The sequence below is a fragment of the Eleutherodactylus coqui genome, chromosome 6 (assembly GCF_035609145.1).
Source record: "Eleutherodactylus coqui strain aEleCoq1 chromosome 6, aEleCoq1.hap1, whole genome shotgun sequence".
Classification (NCBI taxonomy): Eukaryota; Metazoa; Chordata; class Amphibia; order Anura; family Eleutherodactylidae; genus Eleutherodactylus; species Eleutherodactylus coqui.
Window position 1 is genome coordinate 228,164,502 of NC_089842.1, and position 12,018 is coordinate 228,176,519.

At 42.0% G+C, this 12,018-nt stretch overlaps 1 protein-coding gene across 1 annotated transcript in view; it reads left to right on the forward strand.

The window, feature by feature from the left end:
- The window catches only part of LOC136633357 (sodium/potassium-transporting ATPase subunit alpha-2), a 52,351-nt gene that overhangs the window by 12,027 nt on the left and 28,306 nt on the right, over positions 1-12,018 (forward strand). Inside the window, exons 4-6 of the mRNA XM_066609035.1 lie at positions 2,477-2,536; positions 9,981-10,184; positions 10,258-10,371. Coding sequence (XP_066465132.1) covers positions 2,477-2,536; positions 9,981-10,184; positions 10,258-10,371 — 378 coding nt within the window. The remainder of the gene's footprint in view (positions 1-2,476; positions 2,537-9,980; positions 10,185-10,257; positions 10,372-12,018) is intronic.

The window sequence follows — 12,018 nt, forward strand, 5'->3', positions numbered from 1 at the left end:
TCCTTCTCTATGTTATATGTGTAATCTACATCCATGTGATGTGTACTCCCCCTCTATGTCATATGTGTAATCTACATCCATGTGATATGTGTACTCCACCTCTATGTCCTATGTGTAATCTACATCCATGTGATATGTGTACTCCACCTCTATGTCCTATGTGTAATCTACATCCATGTGATATGTGTACTCCCCCTCTATGTCCTATGTGTAATCTACATCCATGTGATGTGTACTCCATCTCTATGTCCTATGTGTAATCTACATCCCTGTGATATGTGTACTCCACCTCTATGTCCTATGTGTAATCTACATCCATGTGATATGTGTACTCCACCTCTATATCCTATGTGTAATCTACATCCATGTGATATGTGTACTCCACCTCTATGTCCTATGTGTAATCTACATCCATGTGATATGTGTACTCCACCTCTATGTCCTATGTGTAATCTACATCCATGTGATATGTGTACTCCCCCTCTATGTCCTATGTGTAATCTACATCCATGTGATATGTGTACTCCACCTCTATGTCCTATGTGTAATCTACATCCATGTGATATTTGTATTTCACCTAACGGCCTTGTCAGACTACTGTATTCATGCACAAAACACAAGGAATAGAGCCCAATGGGTCTGTTCCTATGAATAGTTTTTGCACATGCATTATACATGCCAAAAAAGTAGGATTTGCTTGAAGTAGCTCAAAGTTTGAAAGGTTAAAAAAAAAAAAGCTTTTAAACTTGTTCATGCGCAAATACACTGTGTAGCAGCGAGCGTATTAGCCCATGCGTCCATCTGTTTAAGCCCTTACTGCCATATGTGTAATCTACCTGCATGTAATATTTGTACTCCAGTTCCTTGTTATACGTGTATTCTCCCTTCATGTCATACGTGTACTCAAACTCCATGTAATATGTATACACCAGATCTCTGTGATCTGTGAACTACACGTCCATATGAAGGCCTCCGCAGAGGAGCGTGTAACGTAATGCGCTCGCTGCTGCACATTTTATTGCGCAGTGAATACGTGTATTTTGCACTCGTGCCTGCAGAAATACAGAACATATTTAGGAAGGCACTGCTTGTTCACGCAGAGGTGGGAGAATCACCCCGCCCTGATTTAAAGGGCTAATTTGCCTAACGAGGTGTCAGTGATTACAGGTATTTCCTGCGTTCAGCACATACCCGCGTGGGAAGATGTGCGTGTTTGCGCACTTCCCATATACCTCTATGGGGCTCTTTGGTGCGCAAACACGCACAGGATAGGGAAGGCCCTATTTTTTTGCGCCCATGAAAACAACGGTCGCAAAAAAAAAGGTGTGAGAATGAACCCATCGAAACCAATGGGTTCAGTTCTGCGTGTTATGCGCGCTAGAGCTTCCTGTGTGCAAAATCGCAGCATATCACGGCCATCTGTTTAAGCTCTGATATGTAAACTCAACTTCAATGTGAGATGTGTACTCCACCTCCAAGTAATCTAGCTCATGCGATATGTGTACTCCACATCATGTGATACGCAGTCCACCTGTATTTGATATGTGCACTAGATATGATATTTATAATCCACCTCTATGTTATATGTATACTCTTATTCCATATGATACATGTACTCCACCTCATGTGATATGTGTACTCTTAATCCCTTTAGTACATGTAGTCTGCTTCTATGTCATATGTATAATCTACCTCATGCTATATGTCTACTCCTCGTCATGTGATATGTGTAATCCAGCTCTATTTGGTTTGTGTACTAGATACGATATGTATAATTCACTTCCTGTGATATGTGTACTCCTGATCCCTTAAACACATGTAGTCTGCTTCTATGTCATGTTTATAACACACCTCTTGTAATATGTGTAATCCACCTCATATGATATGCAATCTACTTCATGAGATATGTGTACTCCTAATCCTTTTAATACATGTAGTCCGCTTCTCTGTGATGAATATAATCCACCTCATACGATATGTATAATCCACCTCATGCGATATGTATAATCCACCTCATATGATATGTATAATCCACGTCTATGGATATGTATAATCCACCTCTATGGGATATGTATAATCCACCTCATGCGATATGTATAATCCACGTCTATGGATATGTATAATCCACCTCTATGGGATATGTATAATCCACCTCATGCAATATGTGTAATCCACCTCTATGGGATATGTATAATCCACCTCATGCGATATGTATAATCTACGTCTATGGATATGTATAATCCACCTCATGCACTATGTATAATCCACCTCTATGGGATATGTATAATCCACCTCATACAATATGTATAATCGACCTCTATGTGATATGTATAATCCACCTCATACGATATGTATAATCCACCTCTATGGATATGTATAATCCACCTCCATGGGATATGTATAATCCACCTCATGCGATATGTCCTGTAATTTTCCATTTTTTGAACAATATAACATTTTTGAACATTTTCGGCAGGATGACCATAAACTTTCTCTCGAAGAGCTGGCACGAAAATATGGCACTGACCTCACTAAGGTAAGTGAAACAACTGGGAGTAGAGATTGTACAACCTACTGAGGGTAAAATTTTATTTCCATGTAGAGAATCTCTCCTGATCCTGGTGTTACCGCCTGGAGTCAGGTAAGTGTACCTAACCAGTTAAAGGGATCCTCTGACTATGATAGCAGTTCTGACAGATGTCCTAATAGCATCAAACTGCCCCGAAAGCACCAATCAAGGTCAGGAGGTGTCACATTTGCCCATATGGAGTCCTCTGCACAGAGGTCACATGTGCCTCCTTCTTACATGATACGGAGACATAAGTCTACCGGTGTTTGCGCCGTCTCATGTCAGCGGGGCCCTTTAAATCTTTATGTATTTATGTATTCTGTTTGTGACAATAATGTAATTATTATTTACACAACAAAACCCTCCAGATTTATCTCTCCGTCCGTGATAACACGGTGCTGCCACAGAACAGCATGCCGCTGCCGCTCCGCCAGAGCTCTGTGTGAGCCGATCACATGCCCCAATTATCTCACATTGTGTGGCGAGATGTACGGACACAACTCTGAAACGCCATCATATTACACACCGCTTCACAGGAGAGACAGATACATTACCACAGCTTCACTGTTATATCTGTTATATCTGTTGGTATCTATCATCTATCTATCTATCTATCTATCTATCTCATTTCTATCTATCTATATATCTATCTAATACATATTTAGCTATCTAATATCTATCTCACATCTATCTATATATCTAATTTCTATCTATCTATCTATCTTTCTATGCATCTATCTATCTATCTCATATCTATCTATCTATCTATCTATCTATCTATCTATCTATCTCATATCTATCTATCTATCTATCTATCTATCTATCTCCTATCTATCTATCTCATATCTATCTATCTATCTATCTATCTATCTATCTATCTATCTCCTATCTATCTATCTATCTATCTATCTATCATCTATCTATCATCTATCTATCATCTATCTATCATCTATCTATCTATCTCATTTCTATCTATCTATCTAATACATATTTAGCTATCTAATATCTATCTCACATCTATCTATATATCTAATTTCTATCTATCTATCTATCTATCTCATATCTATCTATCTATCTATCTCCTATCTATCTATCTATCTATCTCCTATCTATCTATCTATCATCTATCTATCTATCTATCTATCTATCTCATTTCTATCTATCTAATACATATTTAGCTATCTAATATCTATCTCACATCTATCTATCTAATTTCTATCTATCTATCTTTCTATGCATCTATCTATCTATCTATCTATCTATCTATCTATCTATCTATCTATCTATCTATCTATCTATCTATCTATCTATCTATCTATCTATCTATCTATCTATCTATCTATCTATCTATCTATCTATCTATCTATCTATCTATCTATCTATCTATCTATCTATCTATCTATAGATATGCAACACCCCAGAGAGAAACCCCGGACACTTGACAACCGTGGAGAGCTGGGATGGTAAAGTGATTGCTTGTCACGGCAGCACTTACCAAGCTCTCTTCCCTAAGAAATGACATGTAGCCAAGGCCAGAGTAGGATTGCAGGCCACCTTCGACACCCCTAGGATAGGGAATGCTGATAAACAGGATGATTGGGGTAATAGTTATCATGTGTGACACCATCGATACCATACACCGCTATGTAGGAGCGGGCCCACAGCCGTGGAAATGGCGGGGTGGATAAGGCTGATTATGTACAGTGGCTCTACCATCTCCTCCCTTGGGGGTAGCCCGGGACCCGTCCAAGTTACTGCTGGGAGAGGTCACAGGGAAAGGGTAACTAACTAGCAATTACCTTAAATCTTCTTGTCACTTGTGACACCACCGTTCCATCATCTGCGGTGAAACTTGTTGTAGAAATTAACTTAGTTCACACAGTGACAACTTTTAGGACAAACCGGGAACGTTTGGTAATGTCTATTTACTGTAAGTTGATAACAACATCCACGGTTCAACAGTAGATTGGCACAGATACAATAGGAGAAGGTGGTGTGACAGGGAGGATGCTTGGGCAATCCGGACAATCCACAGTCCTAGTTATCTGTGTGATCTCGCTCTCGGCGACTCTCTTTCTCTCCCTCCAACTCTCTACCATTACACACTCACGCTTCCTGTGCCTTCCTTCACCAAGCACCGATCCCTCCCTCACTCAGTGCTTAGTGGTAGCACTGGCACATTTCAGGTAGCATAGTCCTAGGCCAAGCAGTAGGGAATCGCTCAGCTCCGTCCATTCTTCAAACACACAGACCGATTGGTGTCTGTGCGGCTCACTCACTAACTTCACTTGCTCAATCGTGCTCTCTGGCCAGCAGGATAGCAGAACACAAAAGAACACTGCTCCCCTCTACCTCTTCTCTCATACCATGCAAACACATATATATCACAAGGTCACGACATACAACATGATACATTTCTCAGACATAACCCAGACGTTAAGGCCCAATGTCCACAGGCGTATAAAATTTGCGCGTGTCTCCTGTGCGGGGTATCCGCACCTCTTGCTGCCCATAGGGATGCATTAGCATGCGTTCCGCTGGTAAAAGTATGTGCATGTGATTTTCTTTCCGGCGTGCGGGTTGCACGCGCGGGAAGGAATCGCAGCATGCTCCATTTTCCTGCGGATCCCTCAGGGACGACTTCCATTGAGGTCGATGGAAGCCGTCCCCGCCGCGGCGCACCCCCAGCTGTCATTGTGGTTGTGCCGCGGATTTGCGGGAGAGCAGGAGATTAATTTTTAAAAAGTGAGCACGGCGCATGCGCATGGCACAACACCAACCCGCAGCGTCCAGACAGGTGAGTAAAATGTATTTTTAGGCCTCATGTCTGCGGGCACGGGTGGAAACCGCTGCGGGATTCTGCACGGGAAAACCGAGCAGGCTCATGGACATGAGGCCTAACCTATTCAGTGCTGCAGAGGTGCAATACACATACCAAATGCACACTACATAGAAGACACTGACAATACAATTGCACAAGACAAACATAACATTATGCAGGGGCCCCATTAACTCTGGGCCACGATAGATAGATAGATAGATAGATAGATAGATAGATAGATAGATAGATAGATAGATAGATAGATAGATAGATAGATAGATATGAGATAGATAGATATGAGATAGATATATAGATATGAGATATATAGATATGAGATAGATAGATAGATAGATATGAGATAGATAGATAGATAGATAGATAGATATGAGATAGATATAAGATAGATAGATAGATAGATAGATAGATATGAGATAGATATAAGATAGATAGATAGATAGATAGATAGATAGATAGATAGATAGATAGATAGATAGATAGATAGATAGATAGATATGAGATATATAGATATGAGATAGATAGATATGAGATAGATAGATAGTAGATAGATGTGAGATAGATAAATAGATAGATAGATCTGATATAGATAGATATGAGATAGATAGATAGATAGATATGAGATAGATATAAGATAGATAGATAGATAGATAGACATGAGATATATAGATATGAGATAGATAGATATGAGATAGATAGATAGTAGATAGATGTGAGATAGATAAATAGATAGATAGATCTGATATAGATAGATATGAGATAGATAGATAGATAGATAGATAGATAGATAGATAGATAGATAGATAGATAGATAGATATGAGATAGATATATAGATATGAGATATATAGATAGAGAGATAGATAGATGTGAGATAGATATGAGATAGATAGATAGATAGATATGAGATAGATAGATAGATAGATAGATATGAGATAGATAGATAGATAGATAGATAAATAGATGATGTGGTTAAAATAGATATTCAATATATAGTAGACTATTTTATAAATATCAGTCCTGGAGTATACAAAGTAAGCCACAACAATGAGCCCAGCACCGCACTATGATTAGTTGCTGTTGGCAATAAAAATTACAGGGGAAGTTGGTGAGTTTTCGATTTTTAATCCCGCCAGTATTTGTCGCCCGGTGCTGAAGAACGCTCATGCAGAATTACAGAATATCACTCAATTCAGAGCAGAACTGTGGATTTGTATACGACACAAACAAACAAACAGATTGTGCATTTTTATATATATATATAGCCTGGGTACCCGATACAGAACGCGTGCTATACAAAACGTGACATTGTATGTAAGAAAAGAGGATATCAGAACGTACTCATAAATACTTGGAATCACACCTATGCTGAATAATGCTTTGTGACTGTGTATTAGCCATATATTATACTGCTGAGGTCAAATGAAAGCTGTCCTGTGATTGGTTGCATTATATGTTGGCGCTATACAAATAAAGTTTATTATTATTATTATTATACTGCTGAGGTCAAATGAAAGCTGTGCTGTGATTGGTTGCCATATATTATACTGCTGAGGTAAAATAAAAGGATAGGGAATGCCCACAAAATTAGATAACAGGGGGGTAATTGTCACGCGTGATGCCACAGTTCCAACACTCACACCGGTATGACCCTCGGCGGATACGTAATTCAGCCACAGACAGTTCTTAAATACCACGGGTCTCTGGGAACCTCCACCTAGCCTTGGAAACACGGGGGTGTGACAGAGTGTAGCTCTACGAGGTGATCCAGACTTTAGACGGCCGGGTAGGAAAATCAGAAGAGATAGATAGTACCTCTGCACTGGCCTTGAAGAAACACACAGTAGTACTCACAGGTGCTCTCTCTCTCTCTCTCCTGGGGCTCACTCTCCTTACATGTAGCTCACAAGCAGTACTGGAAATCTCTCCTCCTCTTCCATCTTCACCACATGAAGGCTGAAGCTGCCCTCATGTGGCTCTGTACTTTAAACTCTCGCAACTCCAAAAGATTGAAGCCCCTTCCTGCTCTCAATCACTCACATGTAAACACTCTCTCATACCATGTGACATAACATAACTGATACATTTACATGCAGGCCTAGGATTTTTGCAGAGATTAACCTCTTAAGTGCTGCAGCTGTGCAACACACATACTGGAAATGACAAAACAGCTTTGCACAGTGCATCAACATAAGACTTACATGTATGACATTTATGGAGAGGACCAGGATGAAGTACTAGGTCACTACAGAGTCCCCCATACTTAAGAACAAACTGACCCCGGCGCCTCCAAAACAGTGTATAAATCCGGAGTCACGCCATCTTGAGTGTATTACTTCCATTCCCTTAAGAAATCTCTGTGCGGTCACGGAGTGTGCAAGGCGAAACCTGTAAACACAACTCCTACCCCTGGCCACCTATGTCTTAGGCTAAACCCACTCCCAGTGTACTATGACTAAAAGAAGTGCCATTCCTTGTGTATATGGCTTTTTATTCATGACAGCGTGTAAATACTATGACTTGCAAGTACATTTGTAAGATTCTACTAGGCTGAACTGAAATCAAGGGGACTAGTATCACTATGGAGCTTCATACATAACTCTTTACTCCAAAGGCTAGGAAAATAAGATCAGTGGAATTACCATCACTGTCTTTTCTGAGGAGGAAACACACTGTTACCAATACAAAACATGAAAGGGTGACTGTCAGGAATAAAACAAGAGACGAGTGGTATGAACTTCACTCTCTCTGTGTAGAGACAAAAATCAGCGGAGCAGTCAGTAACTAAAGTCAATACCGCTGTCCGTGATTGTGAGAAGGTGAAAGGAAGGCCCCGCCCCCTGAGACAGGATAGAACGGGCTGCAAAGACCAAGGCGTGACTTAGGGAGACACAAGAAACCTCCAGTCATATACATGTATCATTCACACCATGCATGCGGTTTTATGCACAAGGTGGCATTGTGAAAATTTGCATTTCTAAATTAGCATAATTAAATTAGATATATTTAAACTAGATATATATGCATTGCAAGGAATAAATGACTTTAAATGAATTACTTAGAGAGCCTGAGCAAATGAGAGATAACAATGAACCTTTACTTCCTCCTGCACATACTTAAACATGAAAAGCAATTAATGCTGGGGAAAACAATTAACCCCTTGAGTGGCACGCCCGGAAATTTTCCGGGACGAGCTCCACTGCTCATAGCGACATAGCCTGGAAGATTTCCGGGCTATGTATCACTATGGGAGCTGCAGAGCACAATGCCACAAGCTGTGACAGTGTGCTCTGCCTGCACAGACCCACAGAGAACTAAGCAAGGGCTTTGAAAAACCAGCAGAAGATATTGCCAATATGCCGGCAATCTCCTGCTTTGTTTACAGGTTGCCATAGAGACCATCGGCTTGTCAGAAGCAAGCCGATGGTCTCTGTGGCAGGGAGAGCTTGGTGCTTGGCTGTCAGAGGACAGCTAGGTACCAGCTCTTACAGCAGAGATCAGAGAAAACCTCCGATCTCTGCTGTGTTAACCCTTTAGATGCGGCAGTCTATGTGACTGCAGCATGTAAAGGGCTGTCACTGCAGCAAGTAAAGGGCTGTCACCATTGGACCCCCGGAATGTGATCAGGGGTCCTGATGGGTCCCTGTGGAAGTCCCCTAAAGGGACAAAAAAAAAAAAAAAGGAAAAAAATTATAAAAAAATTATAAAAACACTTGTCTACCTTTACTTTGTAAAAAAATCAAAAATACAATCACACATGTGGTATCCATGCGTCGTAATGACCCAGAGAAGGAAGTTAATGTATTATTTAACCCCTTAATGACATGGCCCCTTTTTTTCTTTTTTCCCTATTTCTTTTTTTCCTCCCCCCTGTTTAAAAAAATTACAACTTGTCCCGCAAAAAACAAGCCCTTATATGGCCATGTCAATGGAAAAATGAAAAAGTTATGGCTCTTGAGACGCAACTGCAAAATTAGTTGAAATTCAATGATTAGACCATTTTAAAAAACCTGCCCTGGTGGGCACGACAGGGTGGTAGGAAACCCGCCACTGAAGGGGTTAAATGTCTCTTAGAAACAGAGTCTCTTTAATACAAAGTCTTATCCTGGGAAATGAAAGTTATTGTGGGGAAACATCATTCTTCCCAACTCCTACCACTGGTCGCTTCCACCTTCCGCACCAGGCCTAGATTGGCTACTTACAGCGGGCTCTTCCTCTTTTCTCGTCTCCAATGAGCTAATAGATGGAGATGCTGACACCATGCTGCCCTCCGACATCAGACTAGCAAGAGAAGAGGTAGTCGAGATTATACTGAGTGCAAAATGTCATGTCAATTGGTCATACCGTTTGTGCGTGATGCTCAAACAAACGGATAAACAAACAGACATTGACAAATATATAGATATAGGAGATAGCTGGAATGTTTGATAATCAGACGTCTCTCATCAATGCCGGATGTAAGGTCATTTCTATAATTGTTTTCTTTGTTGTTACAATGTATGTAGACTTCTTTGAAGAAGTTGTCCTTCTCCTGCTGACTTCCCATCACACTACTCTCCATTGTCCTCCACTCACAGGGCCACACAAACACCCGTGCTGCGGAAATCCTGGCACAAGACGGACCCAACGCCCTCACACCTCCTCCCACTACTCCAGAGTGGGTAAAATTCTGCCGCCAGCTGTTTGGTGGCTTCTCCATCTTGCTGTGGATCGGAGCTATTCTCTGCTTCCTGGCCTATGGAATTCAAGTCGCCATGGAGGATGAACCCATGAATGACAATGTCAGTATCATCAGTGGAATCCGAGGAACCTTCTAGACCTTCCATGACTTGTGTCTCTTTTACTTTTCCTCAGCTGTATCTGGGGGTGGTCTTAGCTGCTGTCGTCATTGTCACCGGATGCTTTTCTTACTACCAAGAAGCAAAAAGTTCTAAGATCATGGACTCCTTCAAGAACATGGTGCCCCAGGTAATAGACTGGTTAACGGGAGAGGTGGAAGGACCCCCATGGAAATATATAGGTCAGCCCCCAATTTATTCAGGGACAGCCTCAACACTGAAACCCATTTTGGTGAGGTCACCAAGTCTTATGCTTATGTGTACACCAATGAGTGAAGGGGGGTAGAGAGATAGTCACTATGCTGTCTTATCTAGGTCGAAAGAGTAGGAACCGCTCTACCTCCTTGAAGATCACCTGGTCTCTTGGTGGTTGACCAACATCTTGGCTAGTTGATAGCGGAATGGATCCCTTTTTTGTTGACCAACCTAATGTAGGAGGTTCTCGACTTGCTCTATGACCTGTAGGACTCTGCATGTCATTGGGACAAATTTACTTAAACCGGCATTTCAGGGCAACAAATGTATTGAGACTCAAAAGTCTCTTAATAATTGAGTCACATCTGGCGGCAGCTCTGTGCGCCAGACAGAAACCTACACCAGCTACGAGCTGTCATAGGTTTCAGCTACAATTTACACCAGCTTCTGTCTGGCATCAATTATAGCAAATCTGACGGGCCATGCCTCTGTAATGAATGATAGGCTCCACCCACTTTTTGTAAATAAAAACGACAGTGGCTGACGTAAACCTCCCAAAAAGTTGCAATTTTGACACTTGGGGCAAAATTCTGGCTTTTTGCCACTAGAGGGGTAATACACATGCCCTAGTTAAATGTGTGTGAGAGATAACCAGCTTCCAGATGAGGGGCGTAGCTAAAGGCTCATGGGCTTGGGTGCAAAAGTTTATCTTGGGGCAGAGGCTTAACTTGAAACTTTAGGACCCCAATGCAAAACCTGTAATAGGGCCCCCAACTATAATGGTTTATTCATAGTACTGGGCTCTCTATATGGAGAGGAGAGGCCTTATGGGCCTCATGTCCACGGGCAAAAGAAGAATTAAAATCCGCAGCGGATTTTAACTCTTCTCCTGCCCGCAGATCCGCATCCCATAGGGATGCATTGACCACCCGCGGGTAGATAAATACCGGCGGATGGTCAATAAAAGTGATTTTTTTTTTAAATGGAGCATGAAAAAATCTGGCCCATGCTCCATTTTCGTGCGGGTCTCCCGCGGGGACGGCTCTCGCGGGCTTCTCTTGAAGCCTATGGAAGCCGTCCGGATCCGCGGGAGATAAAATCGGAATTTACTCACCTGCTCCGGATCTTCCCTTTGCCGCGGCTTCATCTTCTCTCCGTCGCGGCGCATGCGCGGGGCACGCAACCGACGTGCCCTACGCATCCGCCGGGCCGAAGAAAGAAGATCCGGCCACGATGGAGAGAAGATGAAGCCGCAGCGAAGGGAAGATCCGGAGCGGGCGAGAGGTGAGTTAATTCTTATTTTCAGCGCTCATGTCCGCGGGGCAGGAGGGACCCGCTACGGATTCTCCATGGAGAATCCGTAGCGGGCCTGATTTTCCCCGTGGACATGAGGCCTAAGGCTCCTGGGCCCGGGTGTAACCACATCCCCTGCATCCCCTATAGTTACGCCAGTGTTCCAGATCATGGGGCAGATCTATCAAACTTTGTATATGTACAAAAGTCGTAATTTTGACATATGTACCAAAATACTGCGTCTGCACTCATGTTTTTTGCCGCGATTTTGAACCACAGCAAAAAAACA